Source organism: Helicoverpa zea, chromosome 19 (assembly GCF_022581195.2).
Source record: "Helicoverpa zea isolate HzStark_Cry1AcR chromosome 19, ilHelZeax1.1, whole genome shotgun sequence".
Lineage (NCBI taxonomy): Eukaryota > Metazoa > Arthropoda > Insecta > Lepidoptera > Noctuidae > Helicoverpa > Helicoverpa zea.
In genome coordinates, this window is record NC_061470.1 from 3,916,558 (window position 1) to 3,938,604 (window position 22,047).

Sequence of the window (22,047 nt, forward strand, 5' to 3'; positions counted from 1 at the left end):
GGTTTTTCTCGCCTTTGAGAAACATTAAACCCTTTTGTACTGTACTTCCTTAAATCTTACTCAAAGGAGGTTGAACACAATACTCGACGTCTACGGGGCTTAAAACTGCAATGCTTTGAGGCTTTGTTTGAAATGCTCTCACGCTTGGTATTAACGAATTTAGGTGAAATTCCACATGTATCATGGCGGGAAATGAACGTTTTATTCCGGGAAATATTGAGTGGAAAATCTTTGAGGTAAATAGAGTTATGTTCGAATACCACAAATATGGATTATATTATCAACTAGCTGTTGCCCGCAACTTCGTCTGCGTGGGCAATATAGAATCGTCAAAATACTACTTATCCCGTACGTGCATTCTTTCACGTGACAGTATAATTAGGATTAGCACTTAGCAGTCGCATAGATTCATTGATCAAGGTTGTGTTGTGGATGTGACCATTTATCTAAACAAAAAAAGTAAAGTTTGTGACGTTGTTCAGCCAATTTGGAAAATTATTACGTATATGGTGCGTAAGTAATTTTCACAGGAAACAGCTATAATCAAATAAATATATGTCTAGCTTTGAGTCTGACAAAGCTGTCATTTGTACATTTTCTGCAGCTGCTGCGACTAATCAGAAGCCAGAAAGTCTGTCAGTCTTACCATGGATATCGTCTTGTGTAGTTGACTGGATTAAAGATAGGTAGATAGGTAGTCGCTCCAAGCAAAATATTGGTACTCAAACAGATTCGGTGACTGGAAGCCAACACCAACATAGTTGGGGAATAGCTGGATGGATGATAAAATGAGTCATCATCATCAGCAGGCGCATAGGGTAGGATAGTTTCACTTACTCATGGTAAGGCTGACCACACATTAGGCGTGCGCGATCTTCGGGCGTGTGAGTAGCGCGGACGTCGCGAGTGCGCTGCGTGAACGTCGCGTTTTGCTGCCCTGCGGCATGTGTGAAGAGTGCAAGCGACGCGCTCGCGGCGAGCACGCGGCGCTCGAGTTGCGTTCTTACCCCTTCGCCCGCTATCCCCGCCGCCCGCTAAACGCCTTAGCAGTTAAGGCGAGGAAGTGGTCAACAATAATTCCATAACCGGCACGCGCATCTAAGGCGCCAAAAGGGGTCGGAGCGTCTGAGCGGGGCGAGGATAACAATACGCGCGCTAGCTTATAACTAAAAGTCGTAAGCGACAAAATGGTTTTGTAATTTTAATATTTAGAAATGATAATTTAATAAAAATTCCTACTACCATTTTAAAGAGTATGTATATACTCAACTACTAAAAAAGTTAAGAGGCTTAAATCGGTCCCGTTTGCCCATAATATGTGAATCTCTTTTTAAAAAGAGGTATGTTTGATATATTTTTCTCTGTTATAAAAGTTACCTAATCATGTTTCTACAACTAACAAAATAAGGCTTATATCATGAACTTTCAGGTAACCAAGTTGTATTTTGATCCGTTTTGTATTTACTGAGAAAAATTGACATCCTTGGCGCCAAAAATTCCAATTCGTCCTCTTAAATGTCAAGGAGAGCGGCGCGTGCGCGCCGCGAGCGCGCTGCAAATGCCGCAGGGCAGCAAAACGCGACGCTCACGCAACGCACTCGCGACGCACGCGCGGCGCCCGCGCTACTCACACGCCCGGGGATCGCGCACGCCTAATGTGGGGGAGGCCTAAGCCGGGACTCCACCGAAATGTTTGCATTAGTTCACGAATAGGCAAAATGTACGTATCTGTGAGAGTCCACTTCATGTGTTCGTACTTGAAACCTGTAGTTTTGCCAAGATTTTCAAAATGTACGCTCGCAATTTGTCATTTCTTGGTGGAGCCAGCAAATCAAAAGAAACATAAGTGTTGTATACTGTGCGTCACTACCGCACACCGGGAAAATTTCGCTCTCGCGGAGGACGTTTATATACCATATTTTGTGTCACAGAGGACGACAGTAAGTATCCACCGAAACACTTTCAAAGATCTGATGAACGAACAAATCAGACCTGACTTGGTCACCTGGGGCCAATCAGAGCTCTATGAAGCGATAATACGCTTTGGCTCCTACTGTTATTGTGGTTTCTGAAAATTTATTCACCTCATTCAACGATGAATGTAATTCTGATGGTACTATTAAGAACACTTGCTTAGCGCAGAAGCTGACGTTGGCAGGTCAACTCTTTTGACTTCTCGAATAGGATACCATTGGTTTTTGTGCAATGCACACCTGCAATGCATTCTGGATTAGGATAGGATATAGGTGGATAGGATTTGCAACAGAGAACAATTCTGTCTTTGTGATTAAATGACATCAAACGTAGTTTTATATAAAAGGTGTTTTTTAGGGTTTTTAGACTTGGCTCGGGTCTTACTGAGACTGTTCGTAATCGTGAACAGTGTATTTGCGATCAGAAGTTGAAAGTAAGCATGTCTCTGGTATGCGGCGCGTAATTTGTACGTTTTCAGACGCATAAAGCATTTTACGTGTGTATGGTATTAAATAGAGAGAGCTCCCATTTCTTATCTGCACTTTGTATCTGGGCTTGTTTTTAAAGCTACAGAATCCTACATTACCTTCCTCACGCAGCGCTTGCGAGAGATAGATCCTCATTTCTTCTAGGATTAAGTTTACATATTTTGCACCAGAAAAAATAATTAAGGTCTACTTAATACTACTCGCTCAAAGTAATTTGTTTTAAGGCCACCACATTAGTGGAAGATAAGCTAAACTATGTTTATGAAAAAATCCTGATATGAACTCCATCTGTAACTTTAAATGATAATTAATTGTTCCACTAAAGTCATCATTTTTGACATAATGTTCAAAAAATAATTTAGATGGCACTGTTTTAAATTTGGCTGAGAACTATTAATTTTCTTTTCATCAAGGTAATAATTATAGTTGGATTTTGATGTGGCACGGCAAACTGACAAACACTATTGAAATGTCTGTCGAAAAATTACACTACGTGTTAAAATATGGTGAAATACGGAAAATACAAAACTCCATCTATTGAAATAAAGAATAATTCTATTGATCATCTATTGAAATATAAAATAAGCAATAAATGATATGAATATGAATATGAATATGAATATGAAATAATAGTCCTCTATAAAGAATGTATGGTAATATTGTCATTTACCACCTCGCTCCTTTGACAAATTTGATGTATTTTATTTACCACAGATTTAGCACAGATGGAGCTACTTTAACCTTGGCTAAACAAAATTTTCATTTTTTTTTTCTTCCGAAGTTACTTATAAAGGTGTGATTTTCTGTGTAAAGATTAATAATAGGCCGATCAACTAATATAAGTACAACATTCAAATGTACAGTTTTGACAAATAGATTGCGTGTCGTAATATTTTACATCTTGAATTCACAAAATTAATCATATCTTTTGATAGAGTGAATCGATTTCGATGAAACAAAAACTAAGTAATACCCCAAGTTACGTAGAATTCTTGTATATAAGCATTGTTTGCTTTTAATTCGTAGATTTTACGTGAATCCCGAACAAACAAACAGATAAACAGACAAACAGACAAAAATTACAAAAATGATGGAAATGGGTTCTGTTAGTTATCCTTTAACATGCTGGCTATTTTTTTTGTCAATTTCTTCAATGTACAAAAATTACTTTTCTACAGATTTATTATATGTATAGATAGTAGCTGTATTTTCACACAAATGTTATTAAATTGACTTAATTGATACTTCGTACCTATGCATAATATAACACATAGGAAGTGGTGAAGGATGTGAGTTTTTGAAGACTGTCTTATGTAATGCTGACATTCGAAAAGTGCTGATTTTCGGCCTACTTTGAATAAACGCATTTTGATTGTGTAAAGTGCCTGCAACAAGACATAGGCTTCTTTTTACCCGGTTACAGGAAATGGTTCTCCCAAAACGTAAGCGACAGTATAGCGTAACTATTATAAAAACTATAAAATCATCAAAAGACATTTACACGATCTAAAACAAAAGCACAATCTAATGCTTTCCACAATTATCCTAGACTACCCACATTGTAACAAAAAGCGCTGAGCTAGAACCAGAATGATTTAAAGGCAGGAAACTAGCGGCAGAACTTACTAGAACAATAGGCTTCCTCCGGTACATTATCTTTAGACAATGGTGGACAATTAGATGGAAAAGATTTCGACCTTAATGTGGTTTTGGTCCAACTATCTACATGTAAGGAAATTTTATGAAAAAGTTTTATCTGAAAGTATTATCTAAAAATTATTAGTTTTTCAAAGGTTTTATATGGATAAAAAGTATTTGACATCCTCGTTACCTAAAGCTTTTTAAGCTATATTTGGTACATATATTTAGCTGGTTTTGATTGTATCCTTACAGTTAAATTATTTAAAGTGAGTTTATTAAATAGATATGAAAAATAATTATTTGCAATAATTTTTAAATTAAATTCTTCTTGATATTGATTCTAAGTAAAAAAGCAAACCACGTCTAGCAATCTAAAAATACAAAAGAAAACCGAAGATCCTCATAAAATCCGCTGACTAGTAAGGACTACAAATATCGAAGGTTTCCCAGTAATAAAACATTCGGCCTTACATCGTAACTAAAAGGTTGGGGATCCTTGCGTAAAATGGCATGGAGAAAGGAATTATAGCGGAGATGCCATAAGGCTGGTAGGTCGGGCGCCTTCATGTAGGTCAAATAACGTACGGTAACCATAAACACGCGACCATCCATGCGGACATAGCATAGCATAGCGGACTTTTGTTATAATGTATGCTTCATCATGTCTTGTGTACTTATTGCCTATGTTTGCAATAAATACATTTGGTTGTGGGTTTGATCTAAACTATTAGTTACTAGTGGACTAACGAGGCGTTCAGCTTCCTTGACAAATCAAAACTAATCCGTCAAAGACTGGTTTTTATTGATTGGTGATTTTATTTCAAAAATAATGGGTGGGTTTCAAAGAAAGTGTATGAGTGTATAGCCAGTAATGTCCCTCTTATCTCTAACACCCGCATTTTGGCGACTTTTTTCTTAAAAACAACTGTTTACTTTGAAAATCGAACGAGGAAATTCATAATAAATACCTAGATGTTTTTTATTTGCATTAGGAGATTTTCTACTATGACATCTCCGCTTGTAATTCTGTTCTCCATGTAGAACGTCCATTAAACCTGTCAAGAAAGAACAATTTCTTTGTTCGTGTCTGTTCTAGGAACTGCGTAGCTGTGTCAGAAATCTCTTCCAGTCACTTTATGTTCTACCTTTTTGAGGTATATTGAGTTGAACGAATTGTATTTGGAATTGAAAAGATAATTGGAGGTCTTAGAATTTATTTTTACTGTAATTTTATGGGTAGTTCATTTGTGTCTTTAGGTTTGGTCTTCATGTAGGTAGTCATTACTGCAAGTAGAAAAAAAAAACGGCTCAAAACATAATTTAATTTTTGACACTTACGTAAATGAGCTTAAAGTTAAGTAAGACTTTTGAGTATTTCGGGGTTAACCTTCATTAAAACCTTAGTAAGTTAACTTTGCTTTTATCTGTAGTAGGTTCATATCTACATATTTAGTGCAAATAAGATTGGTCAAATTCACGACTTTTGTACCGTAAACGCGGAGGCCTTATCCACTGAGGTATTGCTGCTTCTAATTTAGGTACTAGCTTCCGCCCATGGTTTCCCTGCATCCCATAGGAAGTACTTCTTTTTTCTGGACCAAAATAGGTTATAGCCATCTTTAAAAAATGAGTTATTAAGCATTTTGCATTATTATGCAAATGCAAGTTTTACACAAAAAGTTTTTAACCATTTGAATTGCAGTAATTCCAGCTTCAATCGTGCTTTTTTTTCCCTACGGCCATAAGGCTAACTGGCTGAAAAACCGCTGAAATAGCAACTGAACTAAATTGGGTCAGCGCTGTATCTATGAAACATGATATTTTGGATCACAGCCAAATGCTTCAATGGTTCTTCGTTAAGGGATTTTTATGTGGTAGCCATTTTGTTTTTTTTTTGCATACGTGAATATTTTTTGCGTTTTCTATTTTTTTATAAGGAAAATATTCCTATATTGATTGACTATAAAATTTTCCAGAGGTGGCTTAATGGAAAAATACTTGAAGAAAATGGTATTGATACCTTTATATTCTAATACTGAAAGAATCTTTAAGAAAACCAAAGTTAATAAGTTCATAGCTAGCTAAAGCTAAATTAAATTAATTTGGAACCTAACTAATTATTACTTTACTGATTGAAAATTACTTTGGACCTGGACACCTAGAATAGGAGGCGATCAATATTTCATAGTAATAAAATTAATATTTATCGACTAACTCAATTTCGTTGCACTCGAGTGTAGATGCAATAATGTTGGCAACATTTACAGTTTTCCATCAAAACTTAACTAAATATTTGCGTAACTTAAAAGTTGCTGAATCTCAATTTTGTATGCTGGCAACATTCAGTTTAGTTAAGCTTTAACTTTAACTTAGTTTTGTCGCGATTGTTAATGAAAGCCACTATTTTGCAGTTTTAGCAATTTAATAAAATGTATAGAAGTATAAATTTTTTATTTAATTATATTGCAATATTTTATGCACGAAGCTCCATTTTCCCATAACTATTTTGTATTTTATTTTATAACAGTGAGAGATAGGGCGTTTTTCAATGGTAATCGTCTCTATAAAATAATCTTTGTTATTGAAATTACCTCATAAATTGTCTCCTTCCTATTAAATTTATTTGTCAAAATCCCACCAACCCTCCAAACCAAAAATTATTACCAGCCACAAAATAAAAAACAAAAGAAGAAAAACTGAACACAGCATTGCAGCAAAACAGGGTCTACACAAAAGTCGAGTAAAAAGCAAAAAAAAAGAGATATAAATAAAAGGAGTCGCCATTTCTAACTCGCTGCATGAATCCTGGCAGTTTCTGCTAATCTGTTACACGAGATGAGGAGATTTAATTTGACATTGCTTTGAACGTGCTCCGAGTTTAGTGAGTGAATTCTTGTTGTCCGTTTAGGTGGTCGTTTTTTTGAAATGCAGTGTATTGTTGGTCTGTTACATATGCAGTTGATAACCAGCTTCTATTAGCGAGCCCACTTTTCATTCTCGGATAAAGAGTAGCCTATTAGTATATAATTTCTGAGGTTCTAAGCTTTTATAGCTTTCACCTTTCAGTGCACCTTTCATTTAAATTGGGTCGGATAGACATGAGTTACTTTCGCATTTTTACCCAACATTAGTAAAAATTACACCGCTTTCACACTTTCCAAAAGGCAAAGCTCAGTTTGTATGGGCGGTATGACGCGTATACGCGCGATAACAAACAATTGACGACTATAACTGGTATACTAGTAGCATGGTAATGTGTAATAATCTCTTTTTAAAAAAAAAGAGGACTGGAACTGTGCAACAGATTATTTCCGTTGGGAACGCGTCGCGCATACACAGTTTGCTACGCGCGACAAAACCCGCCAATGTGAAAACGCTGTTACACTGATTATTTTGTTCACCGACGCGAATATCGTTGTTCTCGTTAGGCTTCATACACATCTCATTATTTTGTACTTCCAAGACATTAATCTTGCTCCCTTTTCCATCAGCCTACGTCGTTAGGGTGTTAGCAACATATTATTATTGTAGTTATTAGCAATTCCTTGGCATTTCACCCGCGTCTTGAGAGAACTTTTCTCCGTGCCATTCTGATTTGTAATCTACAGGTTAACTACACCTATAGTCATCGGCACGAATCTTGAGCTCTGACCTACATCTGCGCAGAAGTGATTTATTAGCAAAGAACCAATCCCGAGTGACGGCTATGACGCGATGCACTGCGGGCCAATCACCGCTTTAGCCCGCCCCCGCGCCTCACTTCATACCACAAAAGGGACCCAATAAATTACTTCTGCGCAGGTGAAGGTCAGAGCTCAAGATTCGTGCCGATAACTATACTGTTGTTGCGATGTTTCATCAAAATGTGTTCATTAGTTGTAGCTCCCGGCTTAAAAAAGGGGTGTTATTTGTTTGACTGTCTGCTTGTGTGTCTGTGGCACCGTAGCTCTCAAATGGTTTCTTATAAGAACTCAAAGGAAAAAGACTTTAATTTTCTATTTGATGACTATTGAAATACAATTTTCTACGCAAAGTTACCACAATTTTATTTATTGAAGCTGTAAGCTAAAATTCCGTTATTCTCTTAATCTAGAACTCAAAGGGTGCCATTAAAAGTACATTAGATAACCGACGCAAATTCTATTAAAGTTCTTTGTACTAAATAATGGATGGTAAACGTATTTCAAGCTGAATTTATAGCAAAACAGCTTTAGATTTTATGTAATACTAGTTGTTTTTCACGCTTTTATTTAAAAGTCAAGAGAACTTCTTCCCGCCCCAAGGTAAAAAGTACCTTACATAGGTAGGTATACGCTATTCTGATTGTCAAGTTTCATTAATATCTGTTCAACTGTTATAAATAACTGTTACAAACATACACACAATATTAATGTGATATGATGTGATGGCATAGTTTTTTCTTATATTGATACAAAAATCAACAAACTATTTCAAAAATTATATGTAGGTAGGTATCTAAATTGGATGCCAAAAAAATGGAGAGGAAGACCTAAGAAAAGATGGATGAATTGCCTGAAAGATGGCATGATTAGGAAGGGATTAAGTGTCAGTATGACCAGTGACAGGGAAAAATGGAAGAGGATGACATATTGCGCCAACCCCAAATAAAATTCGGAACAGGGCAGGAGGAAGAAAAGAAGAGAAGTAGAAATCGGATGCCAATAAAATGCTTTTATTCCACATTTTGCAAAGAAAAACATTACTTTCTCAACAAAATACGCTCTTGAAACACGATAAAAAACTTCGACACGCTTGGATCTCATTCTTGTTGAGAATGCGTAACACAAACAATATGTCTCGGAATCGACAAGAAAGTTGCTCTGTACCTTATATTTACATAAATTCCTGAGCTAATATACATACGGAAAGTCTTGCTTGGCAGAGAAAACAAATGAAAAACGTTGTCGTGGTGTTCTTAAGCGGCATACTGTAGACTAAACAGTTGACCGACAGTTGACCCAATGGTTGGCAAAAAAATATTTTAAGGAGAATCTTGAATTTAATCACCGTTTGTGGTCTATCTGATACCGGCCAAACCCCAGCGGGACCCACGGCAGAGCACACCCTCAAGGAGTGCCCATCGTGGGCTGAATCCCGCCGCACCCTGGTGGCTGTGTTCGGGGATGACCTTTCGCTCCCTAGCGTGATTAGTGCCATGCTGGGAAGTGAAGAGGCATGGGACGCGGTAGCCTCCTTCTGTGAGGACGTCATGTCACAGAAGGAGGCGGCAGAGCGCATGCGGGAGAACGACCCTCTCGCGGCGCCGCTCCGCAGACGAAGAAGGGGTGGAAGACGGCGAACACAACGTCCGTCCCCATCCGCCCCGGGGGGTGATCAACGGGCGACAGGTGCGGGGGTGCCACCGCCTGCATCACAAGGATCGCCCCTTGTGCTCCGGCCATCATAAGGACCCCTCCCCGCTGGGGGGGAGACATGAGGGGCCTGCCGTGAGGCGGGCAATCGCCAAATTCCCAGACCCCCTCCACTCAGGCGAGGTCGGAGTGCCGCTGGGCCTTTTTAGTGGGTATACCGGGAACATACACACCCCTCTCCCGTCCCCCGAGGGGAAGGGCATGCGTAACAGCATTTTTTACCCAGCGACAACAAAAAAAAAGGGCCAAGGCCTGCTGGGGCTGCGGGATTGTTCGAAAGAGTTACCACGGCCCTGGTACATAAAAGGCCTACGACGGAACACGACGGTTTTTAGTCAGTAAGAGTCTGACACTCCCCCACCTCTGCTAACCCACAGCGGGAGGGGTCATGATAATTTTGGACGTCGTAAATAGCAGATCGTTATTATGTGCGTACTATCACTCATTTTAATACTGATTTATGATCCCGAACAAACTGTCGGTCAACTAAAAGTTTGCAGTGTGCGGGGGCTCTGAAGGTATGTTGTTCCCCCTTATTCACTTAAACAAGCAAGTCACATGTTTTTGTACCTTTTGGCTTGTGAATATCTTCCTTAGAATGAAGTTATTTTCATTATGTAGACTTACTTTTGAAAGCTTGCTAGTAAAGGTTAAGACCGCTTTCACACTAGCGGATTTATTCACACGGTTTTCCTACGTTAGAGCCATACGCCCATTAGAAGCTCGCGTTGCCGCGCGGAAAATCTGCTAGTGACAGAAAGTATAAAAAAGGAAAAAAAAATGGCTACCACTGTTTGTCTATTATTGTAGGTACTAACTACCTTTTTCGACTTGGTAATTTATTTTAGCTAAAAATAAAAATAACTTATCAATCTATTGGTATAAATCGATTTGAAAAAAAAAAACTGATCTTAAAATATTTTTATATTTGGCCCTGTTGCTATCGTGTCAAATGCCTTTCAAAATAAAAAGTACTTTCCAAAACTGTTATTTAGATAGCCAAAATTATGTACCCACGTAGCTATTTATATCAATTATAATTATTATACAACAGCTTGACAATTATTTTCTCTGATAAAGTTCCAAACAGTTCGCTCATTAGCTTCGTTTATCGTGAATTTGTTATTGAAATGACCTCATTAACGAAATCTATGCTAATTGTTTGTTGCGCTTGTATGGTCGGTAAAATTTCATTATTATGGACCTCATACAAAATCATTTTTATTTTATGTTAATAAATTGCGTAAGAATGTTTCTTTTAAATAATACAAAACAAAATATACTTTGCTTATTTCGGGTACCTATTATGTAATTATGATTAAATCCTGGATCCATAAATTTAATCCTGGCAAGTCTACCCAATCCTAGAAATATTTATATGATAAAAAACTTATATGCTTAGCCTTTTCAACCAATAGGAAGTTCACTTAAAATTAAAACCCCAGTAACCCCCTCCATTCAAAACATCGGTACTCTGCATCTGGTTATACTGAAAATTGACCCCAACACAGTTGGGAAGAGGCTAGTTAGTAATTAATCGAACTTTTGTAACAAGCTTTTCCATTTAACTGTACTTAGGTACTTATTACGTACCTACCTATGTGGTAGATTTTTTAAACAAATAATGAATTGCACAGTTTTCCTGTTAGATAAAACGTTTATAAATATCAGTGGATCTAGTGTCATGGCGACAATAACGGTTCACCATGTTGTCAATGAGAGTGATTGTGCTTTTGGTGTGTTTGAGCAGTGCTTACGGTCTTAAGAAGGCCAAAAGTAAGTGTTTAAATTATTTATTTATTTATTTAACAATTTATGTACACAGTGAAAATATAAAAGAAGTAGACATAGCATATAAAATAGTACAAAGGTACTGCTTATTTCTAAATCGAAATTTCTTCCAGCAGACCCGTAGTAGGAGAGTTAGAATAAAGAGAAGTAGATAGACTGTGTAAAAGGACATAGTAAAGATATATAAATTATACACATATATATAGGTATATATAAAGCAAAAGATAATACATACATACAAAAATACATATTTTATAAAATCTCTATGAAGAAGAGGAGGACAAATAGTAGCTTTTGAGTTTCTGTTTGAAAGTAGCAACATCATCATTATCTTCTATTAGATACTTTATCATCTAGGAAATAGTGCATATTTTTTATTTCTTGATTTGGGAAAACCTTTGATGAAAATTAAAATTAAAAAGTTACAATTAAATAATAAAATAATTATTTTTAAAAACCTTAAAAAATAGCCAACCTCTTGGGTACGCTCCCAGTTGACAGCGATGGGGATGAATTTTTGAAGCGTTTTAGATATAATTTTTTTTTATTTTATTTTTTTTATTGTTTTACTAGGATATTTTTTTTTGTGTTGTAAATATCCATGTTAATAACTATGTAAATAAAACTACCCATAATATCACATCTAAAAAACAACATTATTTAAAAAAAAACTAAATTAACAACTTAGTTTTTGGTCTAAAGTAACAGTTAAAATACTTCTCTTTTTCTGTTTTGCCGCATCTCAAAAAGTACTACTTAGTTATAAAATAGAAACAGCTGCAAACCTATCACACTATTTAAACCTTAAACCAAAACTCAATAACCATCTTACACTTAGTTGCACAAAATAGGGACAACACTTTCCAGTGTACACTTACTTGCAATATTACCGACCCAGCTTCAAAAAGCAGATTGTCTACTTGTGTATTCTACTTTGTAAAAAAGTAGGGTAAACTAAGATCAAGCAGTTTTGGAACTACGCCAATTTTTCTGAGATATTGCTCAGAACTTGGATTTCTCATTTGCTGCGATCGGAAGCATTAATTTTGATATGTAATGCAGTTGCTTTTGTAAGAGAAAATAACATTTGGCTGGGTATTTTTCTGGAATGCTTTCAAAAGATGTTTGTTAAGTTCGAAAAGGTTTAGATGCTCTTCTAAGTTAGCGATTTCTATATTTGTAAGCTAGTTATGCACTACATTATTCTTGCTTATTATTAATTATTCAACGTATTATTTATACCCGGCTTCTTTCTGATTATTCCTTATTAGGGTAAAAACTGTGTCATTTCAGAAGACCGTAAGTGTATCGTAACACACAATATTAAAGCAGTCTACATATAACTTGAATATACCATAATGCTTGAATATACTATTTAAAGTATCCTACATTAGAAAGAACCAAACAAATACATTCACAAAGAAAAAAAGTTTTAATCGATATTTTTTTTATCTTTACCAGAAGAGAAATCCCCAAATGTGGGGATCATCGGCGGCCATAAGATCACCATAGAGGATGTGCCGTACATCGTCTCACTGCGTATCAACGGCACTGATCACTGGTGCGGGGGATCTATCATACATGAGCAATTCGTTCTAACTGCCGCTCATTGTATTGTGCCGTAAGTATTTCTATCGTAAGAATCCTAAGATAGAAAAGAAGAAGAGATCTAAGAATCCTGAGTTATCATATAGCCCGTGGGGGATCCATAATACATACACGAGCAGTTCGTCTTAACTGCTGCGCATTGTATTGTGCCGTAAGTAGTTGTATCATATTGGTGATGTGTCATAGTGATACTCCGTATCAACGGCACTGATCACTGGTGCGAAGGATCCATCATACACGAGCAATTTGTTCTAACTGCCGCTCATTGTATAGTGCCGTAAGTATTCTTAGCATTATGCTGATATATCATAGTGTCGTCCCGTATCAACGGCACTGATCACTGGTGAGGGGGATCTATCATACACGAGCAGTTTGTATTAACTGCCGCTCATTTTATTGTGCCGTAAGTATATCTATTATAATGCTGATATATCATAGTGTCACTGCGTATCAACGGCACTGACCACTGGTGCGGGGGATCCATCATACACGAGCAGTTTGTGTTAACTGCTGCGCATTGTATTGTGCCATAAGTATATCTATTATAATGCTGATATATCATAGTGTCACTGCGTATCAACGGCACTGACCACTGGTGCGGGGGATCCATCATACACGAGCAGTTTGTGTTAACTGCTGCGCATTGTATTGTGCCGTAAGTGTTCTACCATAATGCTGATATATCACAGTGTCACTGCGTATCAACGGCACTGATCGCTGGTGCGGGGGTTCTATCATACACGAGCAGTTTTATAACATTTGGTTGCAAAAAACCGGGCACTAATAAATATGTCGAGAATCGTTTTTCACGATGTAATAAAGAAAATGTATACATATTCAAGTTTTTGGATATGTAGAAAATATGAAGGTTAGATACCGATAGGTACTTTTTACTTAGGTAATTTATATTACGCAATAAAATAGATATAGGAAGGCAATATTTTGCTCGCTTAAATATCTGTGAAGACAACATTATTTATGAAAATGACACGGTCCAATTCAAGATAAACGAACATGTCTTTTTAATAATACTTACTAAGGAAAAACATTAATTGAATGCCTATACTCAAAGACAAATAAAAAGAACTCAACAAAAAAGATTTTTTCTAAATGAATTCTTCTACTGTCCCAAAGCGAATCTCAAGTAATAAAATTGAGCGACCATTTAATTAAATTCTCGTATTTGGGTTATTTGATATTGTTTTGCATGTTTATTTTGTACGAGTATTCAATTAATTTAATTAAAAATAACTCAAGTTAGCAAAATGTTACAAGGAAAAATCTCTTTAATACTTAAAACCTCATCATCAGCCTATCGCAGTCCACTGCTGGACATAGGCCTCTCCAAGTGCACGCCACTGAGATCTATTTTCGGCTTCTCACATCCAGCTCCTGCCAGCCGTCTTGCGCAAGTCATCACTCCACACACTTAAAACCTATAGGCATGTATAAATAATTACACAGTGAACTTGTAAAGCACCTAGTACTCATACACCCGGTTAGACTGGAAGCCGACCCCAACATAGTTGGGAAAAAGGCTCAGAGGATGATGATGACAGTGAACTTTTACATGAATAAACACTACATTATACACAAAACATTAAAAAATACACACATCCATCGTAATAACTCTTTAAAAAAATAACCTTCAGTTTCGTCCTACGGCATAAAAACGTCTAGGAGTCGATTTATTCCAACTTGATTTACAGCCCCAAAAATTACTCACGTGCGTGAAAGGCATATATAACCTATACCATATTCAATAAACTGATTGTGACCTGAATAAGCAAGGATTAGCGATGAATTCACACAGATTTTTCTTTTATAAATATAGTCTTTATCTTTATCTGGTGAAAATCTTTCGCAAGAATAAAGATAGTTGAAAATTGTTTTAGTTTCATCAGTAGAATTACATAATTCTCCGTATATATAAAAAATAAATCTATCTATCTTTTCACACCAAAGCTACAATGGGCATTACAAATTATTATCTGGAGTCTAAGAGAGGACATAGGTTTTTCCGGGTGCGGGGGAGTAGTTAATAATTTGAAGTTAAAGCTTAATTAAATCTATTGCTGACTGTTTTTATCTTGTTGACAAAGAAAATGTTAGCAATAGATGAGAGAAAGTGTTAGTTAGTAAAGAAGCTTTTACTTTAATGGAGCTTTGTTCAACTGACGGTATGAGGTCCAAGTACAAATATCCTTTTACCAATAACTGTTTTCAAAATCAATCTTCTTTCTACACTAAGCACTCAGTCCAACACAGCGGTATAATATTAAAAAATATTACAATCTTTTATTTAGTAGGTAAAGACATCTGAATTCAGCAAAATTTCCATCAGTCGCAATATTAATAAAACAAAAAGAGCTTTAAGCATTGTTTTAGGTCCAATTCTTATACAAGAATACCTTTTTTGTCTCCAATAGGTATCTATGGAAACATTCAATATTCTTAAAAGAGCTTTCAATATATTCTTCTGTACCTATTGCGTCATTTAAACTGGCAAAGTGCGAGTTGAACACGAAGGGTACATCTATAAAATTTACTTGTCATTGTGAACCAAACTTAGAAGACCTGTATTTAATCTATTAATTATTTAGGCTGCCATTGAACATCCTTGGCAGTCGTTACGGGTAGTCAGAAGCCATTAAGTCTGACACCAGTCTAACCAAGGAGTATGGGTTGCCCGGGTAAATGGGTTGAGGAGGTCAGATAAGGCAGTCGTTCCTTGTAAAGCACTGGTACTCAGCTACATCCGGTTAGACTGGAGGCCTACCCCAACATAGTTGGGAAAAGGTTCGGAGGATGAATTATTTAGATGTTTGTCTTTGTTAAATGTTATGGACTAGATCTGAAATAAATTATGAACTCGTTTTCAGTAGGTACTTTTTATTGAACAGGTAAAAATAATGTGATCAACTGTCTGCCCATGAGAAACAGCCTGGTTACAGACAGACGTATAAGACGGACAGCAAAATCTTAGCAATAGGAACTTCTTTTTCCTTTTAAATACAGAACCCTAAAAACCCTTTATCAAACGATTTCCAACTCTATTTTCAGGGATAGAGAGTACAAAGTCCTAGTAGGCACCGACAAGGTCGACGAAGGTGGAAAACTGTATGACGTAGAAAAAATAATAATACACGAATCGTACTCCAATGTTACCAGTGACTATGATATTTGCATCCTGAAATTGAACGAAAGTCTTACTTTTGGAAAGAAAGTAAATAAAATCTCTTATACTGGCAACATTGTTAAACTGAAGAAAGGAACACATTTGAACGCTACTGGATGGGGCTTTACTCAGGTGAGTTTTCCAAATTTAAGCTATACTAGAGGTAATGATAATATTCTGTAGCTGAAGAGCCTGTATCTCTAAAGAACTCGAAGTGAAAAGTACCTATACTATTCGACAGTCCATTTATCGTGAGATACTATGAGAGATTGGTAGAAACCTAGTAGTGATAATAGTTGTGATAGTCCTGAACGGTGATTACAAAAACTAAGTTTATTTATTTAAATTACTGCACCGAATTTAATCAAATATTATATAGTTTGTAAATGCGTCATGAAATTTCTTTGAGACACAGTATATGAAGAATTGTAAATTCATAGTTTGATTTTCATTAAAATTATACTGTCTCTAGGTAAGCTACTAAAAGTCGGCATAATAAATGAAGGTTCTATTTATTTCAGGGTAAATAACCCTATCCTTCTCCATCATATTGCTGATCCCGACAGGTTTCATAAGATGTCATTCATAAATACACCTTTATAAATATATTCACCCTTTATGAGAAAAGTAATAAGAATATCGGTGTGGAAATGAAAAAGCTATATATTATATTATGTTAAGAGAGTATATATTATAACCCTTTACGCAGAAAGAGGTGTTATATCTACATAGTTTGACGAATTAGTGTCTGTCTTGAGGCATCGTAACTGATGAACCAAGTGGTTCTTAAATAAGTACGTTTGACCAAAATGGATTTAAGCGTTTATTATTTACGAGTCAGAGGAAATAATATAATTAAAATTAATAACAACTAAAACTTGTCACAATCGATTGCATCGAATATTTTTTAACTTAGTACTTCTTTGGAATCAAAACAAAATCTTTTATTGTCATTTTAATAAAAATATAAATATTGTTTTTAATCAAATATTTAAAAAAAAATATTTACAATTACTATGAACCCTATATTAAAAAATGTTATTATAATATTACAAACCTAAGATTTATTATAAGTTAGCTTAGCTTTACGTCAAAATTAATATTGGCAGCGAAGTCTAGACAGAAATTAATAGAAGTATTAAAAGTGATATGATACTTAAATATTAAAAGCCTGAGATGTTATAGCTTAGCACTCGATTTAATATCTGCGGTGACGATGAATATTAAATTCTTATTGGAACAGAGATGGGTAAATAGGTCTACGCCATTATAATGACAAAGAAATGTACTTACAAAGGTGGCCCCAAGGCGTCTTCATTGGAATGTCTTTCAGAATTCAGTTTCTTTATTAAAAAATCTGAGTTCCGGTCACTCGTGTTGAAAATGATTCTAATCAATTATCTTCTACAGGATACATTATAAAAGTATGAATGTAGATGGATGGAAAGGAAGACCTAAGAAAAGATGGATGGATTGTCTGAATGATGATATGAATAGGAAAGGAGTGAGTGTCAGTATGACGAGTGACAGGGAAAAATGGAAGAGGATGACATATTGCGCCGACTCCAAATAAAATTGGGAACAGGGCAGGAGGAAGAAGAGGATACATTATGTATCTCCCGCCCTTTTCAATACACATACACAGCGCAACTGAGAAAATAATTCAGAATCCTTTTGCGACGTGTGTATAATATGTTGACTCACAGAAATGTATAGAAACACAAACGTACTACTAGGGAATTTGTTGCTCCACTCCTATGTTTTTCTTCCCAACAAAAACATAGGAAGTGGAGCTTGGCTTTGGGGACTGTTTCAATTAATATTTGATGTTATAAAAGTGTAGTTTTTCAGCCTCTTTACAAACGACTATGCTATCTCAACAATAAAAGGGGATGTACCTTACAACGAAGTGAGACAGGACATAGAATATCCCCATCAGTCTATGGAAAGTAGTTCCCCCTTTTTTTTTAACCACGTCAAAAATCATCAAATGACCCCTCCTGCTGTGGGTTACCAGCGGTGAGGGAGTGTCAGACTCTTACTGACTAAAAACCATCGTGTTCCGTCGTAGGCCTTTCATGTACCAGGGCCGCGGTAACTCTTTCGAACAATCCCGCAGCCCTGGCAAACCGCAGCCCCTAAACTGCAGATCTATGGAAGCTGGTTTTGAATAATTGCATTTTGATTCCAGCCAGAAGGCCATATATCGGAGAACCTGCAACAGGTGACGGTACCCGTGGTGGCGTGGCTGAACTGCCAGTTCGCCTACAGCAAACAACGACGCATTACTAAGAGGATGCTCTGCGCTGGTGGCCTGCATAAGGATTCTTGTGTTGTAAGTATTTCAGTCTTCTAAAGCTTTAGCCTCTTTTATATATGTAATTAACGCCAAAGTTTATAGTTATGGCCCTCCGCAACTAACTTCAGATCTCAAGTACGCGAGCTCGACTCGGTCGATATTCCGAATACTAGTAGTGTGTAAACTTGTTACCGTTTTGGCACATAAGGTAGATAAGTCGTTAAGTAAATATTGGTGCAACACGGTGACGCACACAAAATGTTTCTTTTGGTCTACTCTGGTAAACTATAACTTCTGCGCGCGAATACCACCAATGGCCTAGCGCTGACGCGTACTACACACATTTTTGGTGGAATTTTGGTTTAATCTCGCCATAAGAAAGAAAGAAAGAAAAACCATTTATTTTACATAACCGTTTGAGCCGCAAATAATAGCTAACAAAATATTTTACAAAATCTTCCTTTTTTGTGTCCAGGGTGACAGTGGAGGCCCCTTAACATGGAACAACGTACAAGTTGGAGTCACCTCCTTCGGAGCTGGATGTGGCATCGTCCCAGGAGTGTACACCAAACTCACGATCCTGTCCCAATGGATAGATGACACCATCAAACACCATGAGAAGAAAGTATCAAAAAAGACCAAAAAAAATATAAGCTCCATCAAAGAAGATGAGATAAAACTGAATAAACTAGCCAAAATAATCGGCAAGTCCATGAAACCTAAGAAAAATCAAAAACGTACAAAGAAAATAACTAAACGTTCTGTTCAGTAATTTCTTCAGTACGTACCTACTGAATTTTTAATTTTCAATAAATTTTCGGCAGATCCTATTGTTTTTTTATTGCTTCCAAAAACCGCTAATCATTCAACTGACCGTTACAAATGTGAACATTCATGAGGATAGATTGAAGTTTACAACTCTTTCAAGCAAAAACTGGTGAATTTATTAGGGTACAGCTTGGCACACATGGTCTGAATTAATTATTAGGTTTCATGTCTCATGAGTCATATGTGGTACATGGTGCATTACATTATTTTTATTATAGGCATTATTTTGTCAAACAAAATTGTTGTTCTACAATATTATTCAACTTTTTTATCATCATTACTGAAAGCAAATTTTAATCAAAAGGAAAATATTCGAAAAAAATGCCTTGGAAATATGCACGCTATATGAAAGCCGTAGGCTAAAAATCCAGTCAAAAAATGCTAAAGAAAAGCATACCTATGAAAACAGGAAGGCTTTTCACTCCATTCCTGAATGCACAATACCCCTTTCGTGTATATTTCTAGTTCATGCATTCAAAACGAAGATTCCTTTCACTATACGTAGCGTCAAAAACGCACTCGATACCAGCCATGAATAGAAATATATTACTTAATAAAATATACATGTAAACTGCGAAGAAAACCTCGTAATTTATGAAAAGGAACGTTATTAACTGTGAAATACTTTTACGCAATAAATCTCGCTTTTTTCCGCAAATTGGCGGTCTGAAACACGGGCGAAGGGTGCGGTTAGTGTCATAAGAGCCGCGGAATAACAGTCGAAGCGGGGTGGGGTCTTATAATGACTTCACTCAACCGAATCATATTATACTATAATCATAATAACTGGTTAAAAACATTTCGGTATCTTTTACTTTTTATGTGACAGAGAAAAAAACTTTTTTACAAAAAAATTACCTAGGCCTAGAATTCGGTGTCTAATGGATGTTACTAAGTTAATTTTGCCACCGACTTCTAGGCCGATGCACCTAAAATTAGTTTTTTTTTGCTTTTTAGTGTTTTGGGAAGTCGGTTTAATTTTTTTGTAAAAAAGTTTTTTATTTACAGCTTTTCAGTGATACGAATAGTTGTCACTATCCATATAAGTGGGAAGTTCTCATCAATACAAAGAATATAAGTCCAAACACGAGGTAGTTTACATATTCAGTTGTCGAGTTTCTTCGGGCCTCTCTGGTCTCCATCATCAGGTCAGCTCCAAATCTTCACTGTTGAATAGTGCTTTTAGGCGTACTACTACTGAGTGTCGAGTTTTTACCCTATGTATGCCTACAACTTTCGAAGGTTGCCCTCGATTTCTCAGGGTTTCCATCATCAGATCCTGACCTGATGACTATGGGACCAACTGGCAGCTATTCCAAGTCGAACAAAAAAAGAATCACGTAAATCGGTCTATAAACCTCGGAGTGATCGATGTACATACATAGAAAAAAAAAAACATACCGGCCGAATTGAGAACCTCCTCCTTTTTGGGAAGTCGGTTAAAAATGGGCTTTCAACTCTCAAAATTTCAGTATTTTCGATGTACATACGCTATAAAAGAAATCGCCAATTCGCCTCGAGCAAGCGTTTCAATAAATGGTGATTTATCTACCTATATGTGAGAACAGGGCCTATGCCCAGAGGCTTAAAACAAGGCTGCCGATTTATTAAAAGCCGATATATTCCTACGTTTATATCACTAAGAACATGATAAACAGCGAGTTTATCAATAGAATAGAATATCATTTATTTGCAAGATGGTAACTTTAAATGTAATTGACGAACATACATGTTTTGCTTAATACATAAGCGTGCAATCTCGCATCTCCAATGCTTCTCAATACGTCCGCACCCTTATCCGTTTTCATTCTACTGTAATTATATATTTTCACAAATAATAAACGTGCCAGTAACAGGCTTTAAGCCCTCAGATGAGATTTTAACAAGGTTTTTTCAATATCCTTCTTAAATTACTGAGATTTTCAGTTTTTCTTTGAAGAATAATTAGCTTCAGGCTCTCCTAACTTCATAACGTTTTTGTTTTTCAAGTATTCTAGTAAAAGGATTTCTGAGTAAGGAGTTCTTGTTTAATTTATCCGTAACTGGCCTCCTTTCTGAGACTTATTACTTTTTTAAGTATATATTTTTGTTTTTCTTTGTGCCTGTATTTGCGTTTTGTGCTTGTTATTTCTTAGGAAGTCATAAGACCCTTGAAGAGTTTTTTTTCCAGTGGATTGAATTTCAAACGCGAGGCAGAAAATTTTTGCGCTTCATTTCTTCCCGATACATATAAAAACATTAAATCATTAAAAGTGTAGGGGAAACACATAAAAACAAACAAAAAAAACTTGGATAGCCTGTAAAAACCTTGGAATTTTGCTATAACATCGCCATAAGAATAACAGTGGTACCACACATTAGACCATTATTTCCAAGGATGTACGTTCCATTACCACGTTCCATAATAATAATAAAAACGAAGAGTGTAATAAACCGAATTACATTAACATTGCAAAGTTCAGAAACTGCTGTTAAAACAGCCTTTTGGTTTCTGAACGAATATCATTTTTATGTTCGCGGTTGGAACTAAAAAGAAGTACCTGCCTATATGTAAATGACACAAAATAAACGGTGTACCTTGGTTTAATTAGTGCTAATAGATTCATGTGTGATATAGAAAAGCACCAAAAAATCTTAAAAAATTACGTATTATTCCACATATTGAGTGTATTGTAACTATTATAGTAATATTTTCGATACCAAATTACCGACCCAAAGAATTTCTAATATACCCCGCCTAGTGGAATCAAAGCTAGGCGAGGGTGACATTCGGGGGGCTGCTAGAATTCTCTTTAGCAGTGATGTGGTGGCTCCGTGTTCTCCAGACACGCTCTCCGCTCTGGAGAG

The 22,047-nt window shown here is 36.2% G+C and overlaps 1 protein-coding gene across 1 annotated transcript; it reads left to right on the top strand.

The window, feature by feature from the left end:
* The first annotated feature begins 11,181 nt into the window (after positions 1 to 11,181).
* LOC124639875 (trypsin 5G1-like) lies at positions 11,182 to 19,202 on the top strand. The gene is made up of 5 exons (XM_047177381.1): positions 11,182 to 11,272; positions 12,749 to 12,908; positions 15,959 to 16,205; positions 18,265 to 18,408; positions 18,848 to 19,202. Exons 1-5 carry the CDS (start codon positions 11,203 to 11,205, stop codon positions 19,142 to 19,144), a joined length of 918 nt encoding a protein of 305 aa, XP_047033337.1. The 5' UTR covers positions 11,182 to 11,202; the 3' UTR covers positions 19,145 to 19,202.
* The last annotated feature ends 2,845 nt before the right edge of the window (positions 19,203 to 22,047 follow it).

What these genes read in the sequence shown, in the direction of transcription:
- LOC124639875 (XM_047177381.1), top strand. Translation starts at nt 11,203, where the DNA reads ATGTTGTCAATGAGAGTGATTGTGCTTTTGGTGTGTTTGAGCAGTGCT. An exon ending in GCCGCTCATTGTATTGTGCC is followed by an intron (nt 12,909 to 15,958) that starts GTAAGTATTTCT and finishes CTCTATTTTCAG; the next exon opens with GGATAGAGAGTACAAAGTCC. An exon ending in TGCATAAGGATTCTTGTGTT is followed by an intron (nt 18,409 to 18,847) that starts GTAAGTATTTCA and finishes TTTTGTGTCCAG; the next exon opens with GGTGACAGTGGAGGCCCCTT.